The sequence below is a fragment of the Talpa occidentalis genome, unplaced genomic scaffold (genome assembly GCF_014898055.3).
Source record: "Talpa occidentalis isolate TD23 unplaced genomic scaffold, MPIMG_talOcc4v2.1, whole genome shotgun sequence".
Classification (NCBI taxonomy): Eukaryota; Metazoa; Chordata; class Mammalia; order Eulipotyphla; family Talpidae; genus Talpa; species Talpa occidentalis.
In genome coordinates, this window is record NW_026555331.1 from 74,538,136 (window position 1) to 74,560,643 (window position 22,508).

A 22,508-nucleotide genomic window follows, 5' to 3' on the forward strand; every position below is an offset into this window, starting at 1 on the left:
GGCTTTACTTTGTGCTTTGGGATTTGGTCCTGCTACTGATGGTTAATGGAAAATGCTGAGTCTGTGTGCCCTGCCCTGCTTCTCAGACTGCCAATGCTCAGAGTTATCATTGGGATAGGCTGTGAATAAGTCAGCAGGACAGTTTTATTTCTGTACTGAGATAGCTGCTTCCTGATGGGAAAATGTTGGGGACGGAGCTATCCCTGGGCATTCTGCAGAGGCACAGATCACCAGATGAGTTGAATTCTGAGAAGGTGGAGTATAGGAGTGTGCACCCATCACCTGTGGAGCAAAGGGCAAGCCCTCTCTGGCACAGCCATCATTTATCAGGGCAGACCACTTCTGGGTTCAGCCAAGGCTGTTTTCCTGGAGTAGTCCCTTGAGTCTACAAGGGCATGACTCAGCTCATCTGTGTTAATGCTGGACCACATACTCTCCCAAGGTAAAGTAAAGCTGAATTCAAGGCAGTGAATGGAGAACAGCTGGGTGGGGGGGAACCATAGTGGTCCCTAACTCAGTGGGATCTAAAGTCTGTGGCTTCATGTGCAAGAGATTTATTGCCTATCTATTTAGTAATTAAGGCAATACAAGGCTTAGGACCCCAGAACCTGAGGACTATGGAGAGGAGCAGAGGAGAAAAAGAAGGAAGGGGAGTTAGAAGAGGAGGAGAAGGAGGAAGAAGAAAATTATAGACCTTCTTTTTTTTAAAATCTATTTAACTGTACATATTTTATTTTATTATTTTTGGCTTCCCAAATCAATAAATATAGAGAATTAATGATGTGCTTATTTTTTATTAGTGTAAAAATAACAAATTATAGGGCGAGTTAAAAACTTCTGATGAGTTTTCCCATTTATGCCTGGATGATAATATAACTGAAAAGCAAGACCAAGACATGGATATTTAGGGGAGATGGCAGTGGTTTTCAGACAACCCAAGATCCATACTTCTGTCTACTATTATGTCCTAGATATGGAACTCACCACCAGGTATGTAATAGGGTGGGAATAAGCTATAAGAAATGGAGTCATTTTCAATGTGCAAGATTTAAGCAAGAACTCAAAAGTTATGAAACCATAGGCTTTCTTTTCTCATATATATTTTGGCATGAAGGAGAAGGAACTGACTGGCACATTCTGCACCAGAAGAGGGTATGAGAAATCATGGGCAGATAGCAATGTGAATGGAGTCGAGTTTGGGGATTCTCGAGTCCTGTCTTCTCCAGGTGGTCTTCACTCATGCACAACCATATTCTAAGATCTGGGTTTCAGTTTCCATATTTGAAGATCCCTCAAATCAATGCTCTATTCTTCTATGTCCCATCACTACCCAGCACAGAAAGAAATCCTAATGAGTCATATTTTTTGCATTATTTGTTCCATTCCTCTCCCTCCCTTCAAATAAGGCAGTAAATACTAACAAAGAACTATATCTTACTACTTTCTCCCTACTCCAGGTGCTTCTAACCAAATGATAAAAGCCCACAAGAACTGATTTTCCTAAGTCTTTGGTAAGTGTAGTAGACATGGACATGTTTTGCCAAGATGTTGCTTAAAAAAAAAGACTCATTTCCCAGATTCTAGGAGGTTTCATCTGTCAGCTTCCAGCTGCCAACTCAGGTCTACCTCAGCTCCCGGGGTGTATGCAGGGTCTTTTTAAGGTACCCAGAGCTAAGTGGGGGTGGAGAGTCCTGCTTGCTCTTACCCAACATGGGTGTTTGAACAGGGCTACTGAGCAAGAGGAGATTATTAGGCTGCAGCAAACATCATGAGTCTGTTTTCTCCCTTTTTCTTTCACAGGCTTTACTTCTGTCTCATACAACATCCCAGAGGACGTAAGAGACAGAGATGTTAAGTCCAAATATTTGTTTTTTTGTTTTTCCAAAAAGGATCTCTTGACAGGCTTCAGGAAACCTTCTGTGACCAACAAGATCCTCATCTTTGTAGCAAAGGATCTAGAGGTGTTGTTCATTCTCTTATGCACAGACTCAAAGACTCAGAACCCATCAGTTTTAGTCAGTGGTTTTTAAGTAGGGGTGAATATTAAGAATTACTTCAAAGACATTTTCACATGCAAATGCCTAGGCTCCACATGCAAAGCTATCCTTGATGTTTGAGTTGTATCCTGGTTGAAAATTACAACTGGCTTTAGCATAAAATTCCCCCTTGTTTGGGCTACCTCCAGACACGAGCATTCATTTTGCCAAGGATCATCCCAGAAGTTGAAAAGTATATTTATATTAAATGGCTAATTCTACGATCCCTATGTCAACTCCAGATATCAATACTAGTATTAATAATCCAGTACTACTAATAAACACTAATTTAGATGCTAATGCATTAATGTCCAGTTAGTTAAGTTGTACACTCAGTCTGGGATATGGTGAATCTTCTTACAAAATATTACAAAAAAAGTGAAGGAAACTTGGGGATAATATTGAAGATTTAAGCAAACAACACAAAAGTTATAGGGGAATAAGATTTCCCTTATTGTGCAGAATTTGGGACAATGAGATTTGTGCTGACTGTTTATGGAAACTGGGAATAAGGTTGTAGAGTTCTGTCCATCCAGGCTCATTGTGATTACAGTGGTTGTGCTCATGTTTCCCCAACTATATTCTTCAGGTATCTGAGTCTTTACCTCATTCCTTTCCCTCCTGTTAATCAGGAGTACCCCCTCAAATAAATGTGAAGGGAGAATATTTGATTATCTTGTTTCCTGAATTGCTGAATAAAATCTCCTAAGGTTATCTGTCTGCACATTTACCTTTGCTATTAGATTCCTGGAGTTTTATTTCAAAATAAAGCTGGTATTTGAGGATACATATGATTCTCTAGGATAGGGGGTGGCTAACTTTCCAAGGATGCTAGTATGGAAAAAGGAGATTGGAGCATTTTCTGGGAAGCTAAATGCCCCCCAAAGAAACCACTAGGTATTTTAAAATGAACACTCACCAGTTCTTTGCAGGCAAAGAGAAAATTCAGAAGACCCAGGAGAATATAGACAGATGAGAGTGTTGCATTGAGGAAAATATTCTCTTAGCAAAGTACAGTCTTCTCCAATTGGAGAAAGTTAGGGAGTAGAATAACTGAGTGATTCTAGAGAAATGAAGTCTCTGCTGAACTGGAAGATGGGAGGTGACTGTGACAGCACAACACACCAGAATACACAATATGAAAAAGGACATTTAAAGTTATTGTACAGTGAGTGTTCCTAGGAATTTGGTAGCACATGAGTAAGTACTAATTTAATGTTCCCTGGAAAACAACATAAAATATCCATTCTGTAAGTGTGTTACTCCAAACATATTAAGAAAGCTCCCCTTTGGATGAGTTGGAAGCAATTTCCTGAAATGGAAGACAGAACCTGAGTTTGAGGACTGCTCACCTTCATTTGAGCTGATGAATACCCAAGCATACCCATGTGGGCATGCTTAGTAAATCTGCAAAGTTCTATGCAGATATGAGTTTTTATTTTTTAAACCAGAGTCTCATTTAAGAATTGACTGAGTGCATATTGCAGGAGCAGCAGTATCATGGACCATGGACAGAGGTCAAGACAGACAGCCTCATTTGAACGCCTGCTTCCAACTTACCCATGGGACACTCTGGAGCTGTGATTCAGCCATATATGGCCCAGTTCCTTCATACCTAAGACAAGAATGATAGGCCTACCTCTTTGGTCTCTGTGATTGGAGAGGAAATCACACAGAAAAAGCATCCAACAAAAATTGGAATGCTTACTGTCCAGTTAATATATGCTGTGTTTATTTTAAACTATGGCTGTCACCCAAAACTGAAAAGCTGTGAAATGAAGGAAGAAGGAGATTTAGATTAAGGGAGCTCGGGCAAAGTTCTTCCTGGGAGAGCCACCCAGAAGCAAAAGGACTCCCCTGAAGAACTGACTGCCAGTCTGATTCTGAGTCAGCAGAAGTTGTTGCTCTGACCTCCAAGAGAATTTCCATGGTCTGTATCAATTGGAAGGTAATCTCCCACACTCTTTATCAGAACCCCCCTCACTGTCATTTTGGAAGGACCATCATAGAGTGTTTTTTTCCAGTTACAAATTCACTGTGACAACTATATGTTCACATCACACAAGAGGAACTTTACATGCAAATAATATCATCTCAAAATGGATCACAGTCAAACTGGGGTGGATGCAGGAGGTTGGGAGGGGCACAAATGGATCTCAAATGTTAGGGCTGCACTTGAGAAAATTCCTGGGCTGGGCAACCACCATGGGCTCTGGGCTGGAGGCACATTCCATTATGAGTGGAGTGGGTTTATAATGGAATGACATAGATGGGTTCTTATAATCAGAAAAACACACTGACCTTTACACTACACAGGTGCAGCAGCATAATGACCCACCACGTGAATGCGCATCAATTCCTGGGAAAAAGTCCAATGAGGTTAACTCAGCATGTATCCCAAGCAAATAAAATCAGTGACATTACCCACCTGGAGAGGTTGTGCCCCCACCCCCACTGAGATATCCAACTGGACAACCAATATGTGAAAGAAAATATTATTACATAAAGATTGTACTTGTTTTGATAAAATAACTGAAATGTAGCAAGCAATGTTATTTTATTCCATAAGCAAATTTGATGTGGATAATAAACTTTAACTTGGGGAGTAAGAATCATGGCTTTTTTTTTTTTTTTTTTTTTTTTTCATTTTCAAGAAGCAAATTTTGATGCAAGGTCTTCAGGGAGGGGAAGTTTTATTCCCTTGTCCATCAGGGAAAATTACATAAAAGCATCCTCTGATATGTTACACTCATAAGACTTATCAACCATAAAGAAATCAGATCTATGTCAAACTGCTAAAAATTCACTGGCTCATCTCAATGCCTTTCCCCCTCAGACATTCATTCAAGTGTGAGAGTCAAGAGGGAACTCATTCCATTTCATTTCCAGCAAAGATTCATACTGAATGGCTAAATGGTTACCACAGGTTACACCATTAAGACTTTGGTATGGAGAAACTGTGGCAAAAATTACCATTAAGGACTAGAGCAGAAAGTCGTCAGTGACAGAAAAATTGTTGATGTTATTCTACCGGGGTCTTCATAATCCGATTATTACTTTGACTCCTGAGTCTTTATTCTGACTCTAAAAGCTCATCTTTTTCTGAAGTTAAAATTACTATGAAAGTAATCAGTATGTTCTTATTCCAAGAAGAAAGCAGTATATGATGTCAGCATTCCAAACCCCAGTGAAACTTGAAACTCTGCTGAAAAATAAGACTGTATAAGAAGAGTTAAAAATGTACATTCTGGGTACATAGATAATGTTCTCATTTCTGTGGTCGGGATGGGGGGCGAGGGGAAAGGGAGAGAGAGAGAGAGACAGAGACAGAGACAGAGACAGAGAAAACGAGAGAGAAACATCCATGTACTAAGAAAATACTCTGTGCCCAAACACATGCTGGGGACATCTTGGCTCCTCAGTGGTGAGAAAACCATATAGCGTTTCCTCCTTGAGATCCCTTTCCCTGCTGTGACAGAGGTTTCCCAGCCAGCTCTATCCCATTTACAGACTTTTCCTCACTCAGCTTCTCCATAGTGGAGGTCCTCAACTCTCCTGTGTTCACACTAGAAATGGGTATTCTTGTTTTTTGCCTCAATTACTACCTGAACATTGACAACTCCCAAATTTCTTTGACAACACAGAGCTTGCCACTGAAGTTCAAAACCAATAGCCACTAAGGTTTCTCAAGCCCAGTCATGGCGCAAAAGAAACTCAGGGTGATGTTCTCAGATCTGATCCTTTGTCCAGAAGCATGGACTCAGTAATGATTCCTCCACCCTCCAAGTCTCCCTAGCAGAAATTAGGAGTCTATCTCAGCTCCTCATTCTCCCGAGTTCACTTTCTTTACCTACTTAAGCACCAGTCCATTGCCCTTACCTCTAAAAGTTTCTAGAATATTTTTTTTATTTTTTAATTTTTAAATTTTTTAAACTTCTACTTTTGGGGTTATACTTTTGCTCTTCCATATGTACACGTTCCACTCACACTCCACCAAACCACCATGCCAAATCCCAATGTGCCTACCTCTCCCTATCTTCCTCAATTTACCTGTTCCCTGGTATCTATTAATTTCTTTCACTGAGTCCAAGATTTATTCCTGCTGTATTTTGCCTGTGTATACTTTTTGATTATTTGTATTCCATAGATGACTAAGACCATCCAATATCTATTTTTCACTTTCTGACTTATTTCACTTAAAATAACCACCTAAAGGCCCATCAATTTCCCCAAATTCTACTTTTTCATCTTTTTCAAAGCTGTGTAGTGTTTCATTGAGTTTATATTCTATAATTTCTTTATATGCATTCATTTCTTTTATATATTATTATATACATTCTACAATTTCTTTTATACATTCATCTGTGGAAAGACACTTGGGTTGGTTACATGATTTGGCAATAGTGAAGAGTACTGTTATGAACATAGGTAACAAATATTTTCATTTTGGAGTTTTCATTATTTTAGGATAAATACTTAATACAGGTATTGCTGGATCGCATGGAATATCCATTTTTATTTTCATAAGAAATCTCCATACCATTTTCTTAGCTGCTGAAATTTGCATTCCCACCACCAGTGGGTGACAGTTCCTTTTTTACTGCAACCACACCAATATTTGCTGATTTCATTATTTTTCATATAGACTATTCTCATAGGGATGATGGATATTGAGGTTTCAATTTGCATTTTCCTTTATAATAGGTGATGCTAAATAAATTGTCTTATCTCTGTAAGCCATTTCAATGTCATGAGAAAAAATGTCTGTTAAGGTTTTTGTCCATTTTTTGATTTGCTTTTTTATTGTTATTGTTGGCTTATATAGAACTGTGAATTTCAGAGATTAGTGCCTTACCTGATGTGTGAGATGCAAATTATATTTTTTTTCTATTCTGCAAAATGCCTTTTGTTTTTGTGATAGTTTCTTTTGAGGAACAAAAGCTTTTAAATTTAATGTACCCCACTTTTTTATTTTGCTTTTGTTTCCTTTGCTGTTGGGGTTGTGTCCCAAATACATCTTTGTAGTGTATGTCCTACAGTATGTCCCCTATGTTTTCTTTAAAGCAATTTATGGTTTTGGGGCCTCCCTGGTGGCGCAAGGGGGTAAGTACAGCACTATTAAGCAATCCATAGAGCAGCCGCATGAGTTCAATCCTTGGCCAGCCAGGGAGCAATACACATGGCACAGCAGACCTCTCCTGTCTCGCCCACTGCTCCCCTCAGCAGTATGTCTCAGTCAGTCTGCCTGTTCTGTTCCCCACTTTGTCTCTGGTGAATCCTCTCAACCCCCACACCTCTGGCCTTTACCCCAGATCTTGTATGCATAAATAAATAAATCTTTAAAAAAAATAAAGTTAAGATTTTGTTATTACATCCAGATCATTAATCCATTTTGAATTTTTTTTTGAATGGAGTTAAAAATGGATCTACCTTTTTTTTTTTTAATCACATGTGGTTTTCCATGTTACCCCTACCATTTATTAAAGGGGTTTTCTTCTCTCCATTGTATGATAGTAGCTCCTTTGTCAAAGATTAACTATCCATATTTGGGTGGGTTTATCTCTGGGTTTTCTATTCTGTTCCATTGGTCTGAGTTACTGTATTACCTCAATACCAAACTGTTTTGATTACTGTTGCTGTGTGACATAGTTTCAAGTCAGGAAGTGCGGTACCTCCATTTTTCCTCTTTTCTCTTAGGATTGCTTTAGCTAGTTTGGGGCCCTTTGTGATGCCATAGAAATTTTGTAATTGTTCAATTTCCTTGAAAAAAAGTCATCAGGATTTTGATAGGTATTGGATTGAGTCTGTAGATTGTTTTAGGTAATATGACAATTGTAAGGATGTTTATTTTTCCAATCCATGAGCAAGGCATATCTTCTCATTGATGAGTTGTTTATTTTACTTCCTTTAACAGAGTTGTTGGTTTTTTTTTTAAGATTTATTTATTTTTATACGAGAAGCAGGGTACAGGCCAGATGCATGGGAGGGTGAGAGGATTCGCTGGAGACAGAGCGGGGAACAGAACAGGCAGACTGAAGAAATATACTGCAGAGGGGAGCAGCAGGCGAGCCAGGAGAGGTCTGCTTTGGCATGTGGGATTCTTGTCGGCCAGCCAGGATCAAACCCGCACTGCAGAGGCTGCAGACAGCTTCACAGTGTGGCACTCAACTGCCTGCATCACCAGGGAGGCCCCACAACTGAGTTTTATGGTTTTCAATTTATTGGTTTTTTACCTTCTTCATTAAGCTTACTCCTAGGTATTTCAATCTTTTCGATGTGATTATAAATGGGATTGTATTCTTTATTTCTACTTCTTCTGATACATTGTTTGCATATAGAAATGCAACTGATTTTGTCTATTGATTTTGTATAGTGCCACTTTATTATATTATTTATTATTTCTATTAAATTTTTTTGGTGTCTTTTAGGTTTGCTAAGTACATTAACATGTCAATTTTAAATAGTAACAGTTTCAGTTCTTCTTTTCCTAGTTGGATTCATTCCATGTCCTTTTCTTCCCCAATTGCTTTGGCAAGGACTTCCAAAAATGTGTTGAACAATAGTGATGACAATACACATCCTTGTCTTACTCCTAATCTTGGTGGGAATGTTTTCAGCTTTTCACCACTGAGTATGATTTTAGCTGTAGTCTTGCCATGCATGACTTTTGTGATGTTTAGATAAATTCCCATTAAGGTGAGTGCTTTTATCATAAATGGATGTTGGATCTTGTTGAATGCTTTTTCAACATCTATGATCACGATGTGTTTTTATATTCCTTTTTGTTGCTCTAAAGAATGGCATTGATGGATTTGCATACATTGAGCCAGCCTTGCATCCCTGGGATAAAGTCTACTTGCTCGTGGTGGATGATTGTCTTAATATGTTGCTATATTTGCTTTGTTGACAATTTTTGCATCTATGTTCAGCAGAGCTGTGTGTCCATAATTTTCTTTTTTTGTACTATCTTTGCTTGGGTTTGGGAACAGGGTGATGTTGGCTTCACAGAATATGAGACATTTCCTCTCTCTTCTACATTTTTGAAGGGTTAAGTAAGATAGGTATTAGGTTTTCTTTGGAGGTTTTTTAGAATTTACTGGAGAAGTGATATAGTCCTGGGGTTTTGTTCTTAGGGAGACATTAATTACTCTTTCAGTTTAGTACTTGTGATTAAATTGTTTAAGCTGAGTATTTCATCCTGATTTATTCTTTGGAGGTTGCATAAGTATAAAAATTTGTCCATTTCTGCTAGGTTGTCCAGTTTGTTTGCATATAGATGTTTGAAATAGGGTCTTATGATTCTATATATTTTTGCAGTATCTGGTGTAATTTTGCCTCTTTCATTTCTAATTCCATTGATTTGGACCTTTTTTATTTTTTCCCTTCCACTGGTTTTTGGAAACTTTTGTTCTGTTTCTAGTGCCTGCAGCTGCAGAACTAGAATATTAACTTGAGATTTTTCGTTTTTTGTTTGTTTGCTTGTTTTAATGTGGGCGAGTGTTGCTATGAACTTTCTTTGTTGTGATGCTTTTAGAGTATCTCAGTCTGATAGTTTATCTCTCTCTCATTACTTTCTAGATATCTTTTGATCTCTTCTTTGAATTCTTATACCCAGGAGTTTTTCAGAAGTGTTTTATTTAGTCTCTACATGTCTTCTAGTATTCCTTTTGTGATTTACTTCTAGGTTTATACCATTGTGATCTGTGAAGATGCTTGATGTAATTTCTATTTTCATATATTTTCTATTTTATGTACCAGTATATGATCTAATTTTGACAATGTTTCATGTGGAATTGAGAAGAAAGTGTATTCACTTCTTTTGAAGTGGATAGCTTTATCAATGTCCACTAAATCCATATGGCCCAACATTCATTTAAGGCCTTCATTTCTTTATTTTCTGTCTGGATGATCTTTCCCTTCCCGTCAGTGGGGCGTTGAGGTCTTTGACAATAATTGTATTTTTGTTGTTATTTTAGGTCTGTAAGTAGTTGCTTTATATAACTAGGTCCTCCTATGTTCGGTGCATAGATACTAATAATATTGGTTCCCTTGATCATTATATAGTGTACATCTTTGTTGAAAATCTTTTTTTTTTTTTTTTTTTGGAACTCTAACGTATCTTATATGAGAACAGCAGGTCCTGTTTTCTTTGTACATTTTAGCATGTAGAACATTGCTCCAACCTTTTAGTTTTGGTTATTATCCTTCCACTTGTAATGGATCTCTTATAAGCAAAGAAAAGTTAGCTGAAACTTTTTTCACCCACAGTGTTAGTTTATGGCTTTTAATTAGTGAATTCAGACCACTCAGGTTTAGGATGATTACTATCAGTCATTTTGCTTTTGACTTTTGGCTTTTGATTATTTTTCAGTTGTTTCTTCTTCATTTCTTTCTACCTGCTCTTTCTGAATGGCTTTCCCTAGTGATTCTTTCATTTTTTTTTTATTTGGCTATAGTTCTCTATTCTGGAGTTTTGATTAGCGGTTATCATGGAGACTGCTTAAATTCCTGCCTTACATGTCCACTCTTCAAATTCTGTTAATTTCTTCCTCCCGTTTAGTGTCTTGTTGTTAACTCATACCATTCTTGCTCATGGTTCTAGTGCTGTATTTCTATGTCATTTTACTCAGATTTTGTGTTTCGCTTTTTTCTTTTCTTTCTTTCTTTTTCTTTTTTTTTTTTTTTAAGATTTACTTATTTATAAATCGGTCAGAAGCATGGAAGGGTGAGAGAATTCATCAGAGAAAGAGCAGGGAGCAGAACAGGCAGATGGACTGAAGACACTACTGAGGGGAGCAGCAGGCGAGACAGGAGAGGTCAGCGGTGCCATGTGGGTTTCTCCCTGGCTATCCAGGAATTGAACTTGTGCTGCAGAGGCTGCAGACAGCTTCAGAGTGTGGTGCTCAACATGCTGTGCCACACTTTTTTTCTTTTTTTTTTTCTTGTGGAAGGACTCCTTTCAAACATTTCTTACAGGGTAGGTCTGGTGCTGATAAACTTGTTAGCTTCTGTGAAAGCCTTCATTTCCCCCATCATATTTAAATGATAATTTTGCAAGATTCAGTGTTTCTGGCTAGCATTTCTTATCTTTTTTAGGATTGTGAACACTTCTACTCTCTTCATGCCTGGAGAGTATAAAATCTGAGGAAAGACTAATTTGTGCACTTTAAGTTATTTTCTTCTGCTTTGCTTTCTATACTTTCTTTTCTTTATCTTCGATTTTTAATAATTTAGCAATGATGTGTCTTGCTGTAGGTTTTTTTTTAATTTAAAAATTGGGTATTATCTTTGCTTCTTGAACATCTATTTTTAATTCATTACTTAGGTTAATTCTTATTTATCATTTCTTTGAATAGGATCTCTGCTCCATTCTCACTCTATCTTCTGGAATTCTAATTATTCTTAAGTTTCCTCTTCTAACTGAGTCTGATATTGCTCAAAGAGAGTCCTCATTTATTTCCCTCTCTTTTTCTAATTGGGTAGTTTGCTCATTTGAGATTTCTACTCCCAAAATTCTTTCTTCTGCCAGTTTAATTCTATTTAAAGTGCTTTATAAATTTGTCTGCATTTCATTCAGATTCTCTTTTTGTGATCTTTTAATATTTTCAATTTCTTTGATAAAGAGCTCTCATCATTCCTTGTTCTCCTTTCTAAGATCTAGCACCTGCCCATCTGCCTTGATTGACCATCCAGTAACTCATTTAGCATTTTTAATATTGTTTTGAAGTTTTTGTCTGATAGGTCCTCTAATTCTGTATCTTTTATATTTGTCCCAGAATTAATATTCTTTTCATTTTGCTCTTCAATCTTGCATTCGTATATTCCGTATTTACTTTCTAGATATGTGTAATGCCTTCTTTTCTATTTGTGTGTGTGTTTGGGGTGCTGGGGGTTTAATTTTGTTTGCTTCTCCTCTTTATCTTTTTGTGAGGAGGAAAGTACTTCATCTCAGTTTGAGGAGTGAAGTTGGTCTCCTGTACTTCTTCTCCTTTCTCCCCACAGAAAGTTATGTACACTGTTTTTGCTGCTTAACTGTCCACTCCACCTCACTGCTATTTTTTTCTGCCAGAGGTCAGAGTCTCCCAGTGGGAGAAGCTAGGCCTAGTCTGCAAGTTCATGCTTCTGGACTAAGCTGGGCTTGGCACATAGCTCAGCACCTGGGTTTGGTGTGCACAGCTTGTCTCTCGACTGCCAACAATGGACATCACTGTCTCACTTCCACCACTGCCAGGTTGCTTCTGCAGGGTCACAAGATCTGTGCACCTTATGTTACTTTTCAGGGTATTCATTAATTACCTCATAAAACCTCTCTGCTAATGAGTCTGCTTTGGAGCCCAGACAGGATCATCCTAGCATCACTGATCTCTTCTGAGAGGGGGGTTGGAGGAAAGCTTTCCATACCGTCGCTGGCCTCAGAGGGCCCACTCTCCTGGTTTGGGTTTGTGTCTACCCATCTCCACTCTCCCTGGATCAGACGTAAGCCCAAATAATTTCAGAGTGCCTGGTTTGTCCCATTGTGGCTTGGGTGGCTGACTTCCAGTCTGTCTGCCATCTGGGGTATCTACTCTCCAAGGCAAGCTCCCCTTCGCTTACTCCCAGTCCTTCCCCTCAGCAGCCACCAACCTCAGTTCAAGATGCCCAAGGGAAAGTCCTGAACTTATCTTTGAACAAATATTTGTTGTAATTGCTTTTAAGAGAAAAGCTGATCCCAACCTCTCTAATCCACAATGTTGTGGGTGCAGTCTTCTCACCATTTTGACCTCCTCCATCCTGGTCCAATCCTCTCTCTTCTACCCAACATCAATTGACCTTAACTGGTCTACCCACCACAAAAGCATTTCAATAACAGGGAGAGCTTTTTAGAAAGGGGACATCTGACTGTGGTATTTCCTTACATTAGTGGTGTCACACTTCCTTCAGGCTAAAGTTCTATATACCTGTTTGAGACTTATTTCTAACAAATATGTGAAATTAGTTTGGCTCTGTCTCCTCCCTGGCTTCATTGTCTGTCTTCCTCTACCCCATGGATGACAACCTGGCCACTTGGGGAACTTTCCATCATCAGGGGCTCTCCCTTGCCCTTTCATTGGCGATTTCATTATGTTACTCCCTTTGTCTAAAATATGCTTCCAGCAGCCCATCCTTCTCTATAGCTATTGTCCTCAGTCCCCTGGAATTTCCCCACTGTCAGAACAGGTATCACTGTAACAATATCCTATTCTTATTTTGGCAGATTTGAAAATAATTCTAAAGAACTATCGATGTAATTTGTTTTTATGTCTGTCTTACAAAGTCAACACAGAGTTCTCTGTTGCAAAGTCAACACAGAGCTGGTACAAGGGCATGCTCATTATGTTTAATGAGGATTAGAAGAATGAACGGTTGAATGAATGAATGATAAGGACGATGTCTTTGAGGAACTCACAGTCTAGGCTTTAAAACATATGTAGCCTTTTATTGCACCTGTCCTAGTTCAGTTGTGGATCAAATTAATCTAACATAGTCACACACATTAGGAAAGTAAGTAAAATTGAACAAAAAGACCATTCAAATTAGATGTTATCTATTTAGCTCTTAGCCTTAGGGATGCTAGTATATTTTACTTTACAGTTTACTATATGTTGTTGCAGTTTACTAATTACTTAACTAAAACAATGCTGGCAAAGACAAATAAATAAGAAATGGAGACTTGATAAAGAAAGTAAATGGGGATTAAAAAGGATCCAGTTGTAGATCCCAAAATCTCATTCCATGTCCTATCAAAGAGGACCTGAAGGGAATCCTCTTCCATCAGGAATAAACTGGAGCTCAAAGAAATTAAAGAATCAAATGAAGACCAAGTGAGCTGTCCATATGAAAGCAAACAGGTCTCTGACCTCTGTTTGCAACAATCCACATTTTACTGATCCAAGTGTGCTCTTCCCAGTAAATAGGTGCAAAGATTTCAAACACAGGAAACCCCAGAAATAAGTGACCATAGATAGCAATAGGGACCAACAAAGTTGTACCTTGTAGATAACCTGAGACAACATTTCTTTCAGATGCACATGTGATTTACTGCAATTGTATCCTATTCTTTTTCTATTAGCAGTTCTATTAGTCTTCATTGAACTCTACTGTGATCCTTGGGGAGCAGGCTGGGGTCCCCTGCATAGATGGCCTGAAAGTAAATGAAAAGGATGCTTCTGAAGACCCTGAAACAGATAAGCAGGGGCAGAATGGCAAGGCATAATCCCTGATGATGCAGCTCTTTCATGGTTTCTGAGCCCCTGACATCCACACTAGAGCCCTGTAAGCTACTTTCTTCTGTGTTTGCTCTTCTATGAATCAATGCTGAAAGGCACAACCCCACCCCTGTGGTCCAATACTGCTACTACTACTACTGCCACTACTGCCACTACTATTCAGCATCCTGGGTGGATATGCCATTTCTAAAAATCAAATAATACAGATAATGTATTGACCCAGGTTAATACCAATCCTACACCTACCTACATGAGCTAAGGTTACAAACTTAATAACAGAAAGCACCACATTAAATAATAGCACATTAATCATGTGCTAAAACATTTCTGTTATTATTATTTGATTTTCCTTCTGTTTCAGTTTATATCTAATAAATGAATGATTTCTGAGAAAGAGATCAAGATCATTGATGTGTATGATAGATAAAAGTGATATAGATTAAAGTATAAAGAACCAATTTTTAATTTTTTTCCTTTAATAGTTATTTTAAAGAATTAGAAAATTTATTAGAATAACAAGTTTATAACATGATATTGGTTTCAAGTACACAACATTATAAATTAACACATGTTTATTCTACCTTATAATTTTTCCACCAAAACTCTAGGTTCCATATTTTGTAATAGTAAGAACAACATACATTTGCTGTTTCAAAATCCAACTCATGTAAACAATATGATGAAAAGTCACTCTATAACAGCTGTCCTGAAGAAAGCCAGAGATTCTGTCAGGAAATAAGTTTCTAATTTCTGGGCCTCCCCAGTGGTGCAGTGGGTTGAGCACAGCACTGTGAAGCTGTCTGCAGCCTCTGCAGCACGGAACCCCCGGCCAGCCAGGGAGCAACCCACATGGCACAGCAGACCTCTCCTGTCTTGCCCGCTGCTCCCCTCAGCAGTGTTTTCCATCAATCTGCCTGTTCTGCTCCCCACTCTGTCTCTGGTGAATTCTCTCACCCTCCTGTGCCTCTGGCCTGTACCCCAGTTCTTGTATAAATAAATAAAATATTTAAAAAAATAAAATAAAATAAATTTCTCATTTCCAAGGGTGGTGTGAAGGATGTCTGGCCATGGCACTGCCTCTGGCTGGCTAGGTTTCTAGAGCCCACTGTCCTGTAGATGGGTATCACAGGAAAGGAGCTCCAGAGTTGCTGGAACTCAGAGGAAGTTTGTAAGGTGTTAAAAGAATTTTCACATAGTCCCATTTGTTTGTTTATCTTTGTATTTGTTTACCTTACCTTTGGAGTCAAGTCTCCAGTCATCTCTGAAGCCAATAACATGGCTTCTGTTTTCTTCTATGTATTTGATGGTTTCATGCCTTACATCAAAGTTTTTAATCCATTTTTGAGTACATTTTGTGTAAGGTATGAGATAGTGAGCTAGTATAATCCACCCCCACCCCGCTGCCATGGGACTGTCCAGTTTTCCCAAAACCATTATTTGAAGAGTCTTTCCATTCTCCAGTGCATACTCTTGGCTCCTTTGTCATAAATTAACTATCCATAAAAGCATGGGCTTATTTCTGGGGTCCAAATCCTATTCCTATTAATTTGTGCCTGTATTTTTATTCCAATTCCATACTATTTTGATGATTATATATCAAAGCTAAGTTCCTACAGAGTGAATAAAATTATTAATTATTAAAACAAAAAGATACCCTATCAAATAAGAGAAAATTTTGTACATCATACATCTCACAAGGGACTAACATCAAAGATCTTATACAAGTAACTCAAACAACTCAAAAAGATTAAAATATAGGCAAAACAGTTAAATAGACATTTCTCCATAGAAATAGACACATGAAAAATAGACACATGAAAAAACTCTTATCACTAATAAGGGGAATGCAAATCAAACCATGCTGAGCTAGCCCCTCACACTTGTGAGAGTGACTCATCAACAGGTGTTGGTGATGGTGTAGAGAAAAAGGAACACTCATATACTGTTGTGGGAATGTAGACTGGTCCAACATCTTTGGAAAACAGGATGGAGGCTTCTTAAAATATTAAAATAAATTCGCCCTATGATCCAGCAATTCCATTTTTTTGTTATCTATCCAAAGAATATAAAATTAAATGATATATACACTGCTATGTTGATTGCAACACTATTTACAATGGCCAAGTTATAGAAGCAACCTAAGTGCCTAATTACATAAAAATATATACATACACACAATGGAATACTACTCAGCTATAAAAATAGTTGAAATCTTACCATTTTTGACCACATGAATGGAACTGTTGGGGATTATACTAAATGGATTAGGTCAGAAAGGGAAAGCAAATACTGGATGATCTCATTCTTATGTAGAATATAAATAAATAAAACAAAGGAACAGACAAAACTAAACCAAAATGAACCCTAGAAACCTGTTGAATTCAGAGTATGCTGGGCGAGGGGCAGAATTAGAGTGGGAAAAGAGCCCAGTGGACCATGAAAGAGGACTATGGGTGCTCTGGTGGTATGTGTGGTGTAGTAAGATACATCTGATGAGGTGTACCTATGCCCTTAAATCATATAGTGTTATAAACCAATGTTACTTTCTTTAAAAAAATACAATTTTAAAAATATAAAAAAATAACTTTCAGATCTAATAGCTGGTCAGCTAGTATAATCATTCTTCACAAAAGTTTATAATCATAACTATCAATTATATTAAGTTGTCATCAATGGGTTGATGGACATGTAGGATTTCCAGAGTTCCAACAGGAGATGCCAAGTTGTAGAAACATGTAATGACACACAATTTTCATTTCAGTGATCCTAAGCTTTCAAGAAGATTAATACGTTCCACTTTCTCATATGCAAAGACTCTAGTCCAGTATCCATAAGCCAATAAATATTTACTTTCCAGAATTATAAAAGGAGAAATAACTTGTATATACTTTTCCACACACTTGGGTAATTCCAAACACACCAGATGTCCATGGAAGCACAAATTAAGCTCAACTGTATGTGTTTTGAATGAGATTTTTAAAAATATTTCTTCTTTAAGAGACCAGAAAATTATATTTGTTTTTTTTTTAAAAAAAAACAAATCTTGTTTTGAGAGAACAAATTTTCTCTCCAGATGTATCCTCCTTGCAAGTGTCACAACAAGGACTTGTGAGCTGATCAACAGTGTGGGTGATTATTTGTTCCCATTTTCAACTCTTTTGACTTCAAACTGATCAGCACTATTTGGAATCTGATAGTTTTTGGTTTGTCCTAAGTTATTTTATTTCATCCCCTTGTCTTGATCCATTTAAATTTGCAAGAGATATAAGATTTACTATCATATTTACTCTCACTCTTACATTTACTGGTGGAATTTGTTTTCCTGGAAGGAAGTCTTTTCATAGCCAATACCTAATGACAGCACTTTCTGTTATTAATGACTTAACAATGCCTTCTGAATTCTCAGGTCCCTCCATTCTTATAGAACAACTGTCTTAAACCAAAAAAAGAAAGGTTTGACAAACTCTACTTGAAAAAGGCCAAGCCTTACTTGTAGAAAATATAGTTGATGGCATAGCCAGTGGGCTATTCATCATTTTATATACTTTATATTCATTTTAACTACTTATTAAATTTGACTCATTCATATTATTTTCCCATTCTCCAGGATATCCATGACTAAGTCTTGAATAATAATGGTACAAAAAAAGAAAATTAACATGACTTGATTTAAACATATATGTGATGATTTCTTCCTAACCTGATGGCTCACAGTGGTTCTAAGGAAGACTGGTTCCAAAGATAGTGAGTTTACCCTCCAGTTCCATGACTCGGCAACATAAGTATATGGGTGAAGTTTCTTCCTCCCAGTACCTTATTCCATAGACTCCAATTCCAAACAATAGAGGGAAATGCCAGGAGCGTCTTGCAGTTGAGGTGGTGAGGCAGGGTTGGGGCAGCTCCCAATTACCCCTATAGCTAGGGTCAGTGTCATGGCCATAAGCTGGGTCCCTCTTCTCCACTTCCATCCCTCCCACTGCACAAAAAGTGATTTACCATTGCTCAGCCCAGGGCTGTTTGCTCCTTCCTCTACCTTTATGTTCCATCGATAGTTCATCTGGTGGGAAACACTCATGTACAATGGCATCCTTAGCTAACTCCACAAAAAACTGTCTCCTAAGAATATTAGCTGATCCCAGGACATTTTCATTAAAAACAGATTTCAGCAACATACTAGCATGACATTTTACCTTATCTAATAAGCAATATCATGAGGTAGATTTATGCAAAATACATGGGCTTAACTCTGTCCTCAGCAATGAGGAACTCACCTATCACTGGTTTTACCGGCTCATTTATCTTACCTGTGGTGGATGTGCCAACACAGTTCTGTTCCTTGTTTTTTCACGCCCTAAGTGGCAGAAGAAAAAAAAAAAAGACTTGTGAACTGAATTTTCTGTCTCTGTTTGCAAAATTTGTCACCTGTTTCTTTGAGGGTAGGTTTGCTCATAGTCTTAGGAGTCTGAAAGTACTTTCTAGCAAAGCAGGCTTAGAGCCATTCAGCACTTTTTTTTTTTTTGCTTTTTTTAAATTTTATACATTTTTACATCATTTTTCATTTTTGCACAATGTATGCATTTTCAGCTCTTAATGACCATCTACTATGTGCCTGGTATGGTTTTAGCCATTAGAAACACAGGGGTGAAATCTACAACTTCCTTTGTCCCAGAGACTGTTCTAAGAACTTATATATAATAACTCACTTAGATGAGGAAACTAAGGCATGAAAATGTTCTGTAACCTGCTCAATGTCACGCAGTGTAAGGTAAGTTGTAGAGCCAGGTTTCAGACCCAGGCACCAGGCTCCAGTGCAGACAGACTTGTTCCTTGTCCTAAAGGAGCCACAGTCTGTGTCTCTGGTAACACTCACTGGAAACCTCTTATCTTGATTTAAATTTGCAGGAGATTTAAGATTTACTCTCACATTTACTTCCACTCTTATGGGTCCTAGTATCAATGAACTTCTTTGGAAGAAGGTCTCATCATAGCTAATACCTCGTAGTATCATTTCCTATTATTAACTACTTAACAATGTTCTAGTTCACCGAATTTAAGAGCAGAGGAGGACTCTAGGCAGCAACTGTTCAGTGATATAAAAATTTATTTTGATCAGAAGTAACTTTAAGACACTAATGAGAATATGCCTTCACCCTAGAACCTTAAGTCCTAGCTCCCATCAAAAACACAGTCATACTTTTTTTTCCTGTGTGCTTTTTTGTTTTGTTTTGTTATAGTTACCAATTGATAGTCTAATTTTCTTGAAATTTATCTTGTGTACAGTTTATTATATTTATTATCTATTTCATTTTAGGATTTTTCCCCCACAAAATTTTTTCCAAGGTCATGTTTGTTAAGCAATCATTGAGTATATTAAAATAAACTATTATTTTAAATTCAGGACTCTCAATCTCTTCTATAGTTCTTCCTTTTTATATAGTGACACAACATCTTCATGTGTATGTATATGCACATATGCAGACTAAATATATAAACTATTTATTATGTTTATATAATATATAACACTTTGAGTAACAAAAGTACTTTTTTCACTCATTTTTGAAATAATTTCTCAGAAATATTCTAGTTATGTTCATACTTTTTTTGTCTAGAATCTAGAGAAGTGAGGTTGCTGTGGAACCTGGTACATGTGTGAAATGCCTATTCTGATTATCATAAGACAGTTATCTGGGTGAGAGGGAGAGAAGTGCTGGCAGCACCCACAGGGAGGACTACGCCCAAGATGTGAGTGGAACACAATAATTAGATTCAACTGCCTTAGCTCTAGAACATAAAACATACTGAAGTTATTAAAAAATGGGTATTATTTGTTAGATTTATTTATTTATGCATACAAGAACTGGGGAACAGGCCAGAGGTGTGGGGGGTGAGAGGATTCACCAGAGACAGAGTGGAGAATAGAACAGGCAGACTGACTGAAATACACTGCTGAGGGGAGCAGCTGGCGAGTCAGGAGAGGTCTGCTGCACCATGTGGGTAGCTCTCTAGCCTGAGATCAAACTCATGCAGCAGTGGCTGTGGACAGCCTCATTGGTTGTGCCTTAACCCCTTGCACCACCAGGGGTTAAATATACCCAAAAAGTGGACATTCTTGTCTTGTTCCAGATCTTAATGGAATTGCTTTCAGCTTTTCACCATCGAGAATGATACTGGCTATGGGCTTGTCATATATGGCCTTTATGATGTTGAGGTATGTTCCTTGTATTCCAAGAATTTCAAGGGCTTTTATCATGAATGGGTGTTGTACTTTGTCAAAAGCTTTCTCAGCATCTATTGATATTATCATATGGTTTTTATATTTCTTTTTGTTGATGTGTTGGAAAACGAATGATTTTCGGATGTTGAACCATCCTTGTGTCCCTGTAATAAATCCTACTTGGTTGTGGTGAATTATCTTATGGATACATTGTTGGATTCTGATAGCTAAAATTTTATTGAGGATTTCTGTATCAGTGTTCATTAGATAGACTGGCCTGTAGTTTTCTTTTTTTGTGTTGTCCTTGTTCGGTTTTTGTATTAGTGTAATGTTGGCTTCAAAGAACATGTTTGGTATTATCCCTTCCTTCTCAATTTTTTGAAAGAGTTTGTGAAGGATAGGCACTAATTCGTTTCTGAATGTTTGGTAGAACTCATTTGTAAATCCATCAGTTCCTGGGCTTTTGTATTTGGGGAGGTTTTTGATTACCATTTCAATTTCACTGCTTGTAATTGGTCTGTTCAGGTGTTCTATTTCTTCTTTATCTAGCTTTGGGTGATTGTAGAAACTTCTCCAAAGAGGAAATGCAAATGGTAAACAGGCATATGAAAAAATGTTCAACATCACTTGTAATCATGGAAATGCAAATCAAAACTACCATGAGATACCATCTTACACCAGTGAGAATGGCACATATTAAAAAAAGCTAGCAACAACAAATGTTGGTAAGGATGTGGAGAAAAAGGAACTCTCCTATATTGCTGGTGGGAGTACAAACTGGTCCAACCACTATGGAGAGCTGTGTGGAGATTTCTTGACCTACTAAAGATACAGCTTCCATATGATCCAGCAATTCCACTCCTAGGTATTTACCCAAAGGACACAGAAACATTAATTCCAAATGGCACCTGCATCCCTATGTTTATAGCAGCACTATTTACAATAGCTAAGCTATGGAAACAACCCAAATGTCCAAAAATAGATGACTGGATCAAGAAGATGTGGTACATATACACAATGGAATATTACTCAGCAATCAAAAAAGATAAACACATGTAGTTTGCAGCAATATGGATGGAGCTAGAAGGGATCATGCTCAGCGAAATAAGTCAGAAAGAAAAAGGAAAATACCGGATGGTCTCGCTCATAGCAGGAATTTAGAAAACCTAAATAAGGGACCAGGAAAATGACTAATTAATAAAAAGTAAAAATCAAAATCAACAAGCAACTATAAACCAGAGACACACTATGGGGGGCGGGGAAGGCCAGGGAGAGGAAGGACTAGCGTCAAAATTGGGGGGGGGGTGCAATTGTATGGGGAATATAAGCAAAATGAAAATCATACATTTTATATAAATGAAAAATGATGTAAGAATTATATAAAATAAAATATTAAAAAAAAAAAAACCCAAAAAGGGCCTCCCTGGTGGCACAGGTGGTTGAGTGCTGCACTGTGAAGCTGTCCGCAGCCTCTGCAGTGCAGGTTAGATCCTGGCCGGCCGGGGAGAAACCTACATGGTGCGGAAGACCTCTCCTGTCTCACCCGCTGCTCCCCTTAGCAGTGTATTTCATCACTCTGCCTGTTCTGTTCCCCACTCTGTCTCTGGTGAATCCTCTCACTCTCCCACACATCTGGCCTGTATCCCTGTTCTTGTATAAATAAATAAAAAAAACTTAAAAAAAACCCCCAATAAATAGGTATTTTTTTAACAATGGATATTGTTAAAGGGTTTAAACTACACTAATAAATGAATATGGGGGATGTTCTGCACATTCAATTATCTCATCAGGAGCATGATCTGTGTTCTTCATTCATCGAATTTCTATTTTTAATGTTCACAGCTTTTTTATGTACATCATACAAAATCCTTGCTGTCCATGTTTTCTTAAGAATGGAAAAAGGGTTCTAAAACCATCATAAATTTGGACCAAGGGATACATTTCTTAATTTTAAGAATGATCCTTTATTCTCTTCTCTTGCCTTTCAGAATCTTTTTTGTCCTCCCCAGGCAT

General features: G+C 37.7%; 1 protein-coding gene across 13 annotated transcripts in view; it reads right to left on the reverse strand.

Moving 5' to 3' along the window:
- HECW1 (HECT, C2 and WW domain containing E3 ubiquitin protein ligase 1) overlaps nucleotides 1–22,508 on the reverse strand; it is a 544,009-nt gene that overhangs the window by 407,285 nt on the left and 114,216 nt on the right. For 9 of the 13 annotated variants that reach the window (XM_054692293.1, XM_054692292.1, XM_054692290.1 and 6 more), the window contains one exon: nucleotides 18,586–18,632. Coding sequence is in view for 6 of the 13 variants with exons in the window: in XM_054692284.1 (XP_054548259.1) it covers nucleotides 18,586–18,632 (47 nt within the window). In the remaining 7 variants the exon portion in view is untranslated. Of the gene's footprint in view, nucleotides 1–4,337; nucleotides 4,396–5,009; nucleotides 5,041–14,044; nucleotides 14,197–18,585; nucleotides 18,633–22,508 lie in introns of those variants that run through there. The other 4 variants (XM_054692286.1, XM_054692285.1, XM_054692288.1 and 1 more) reach the window with 4 other exon arrangements.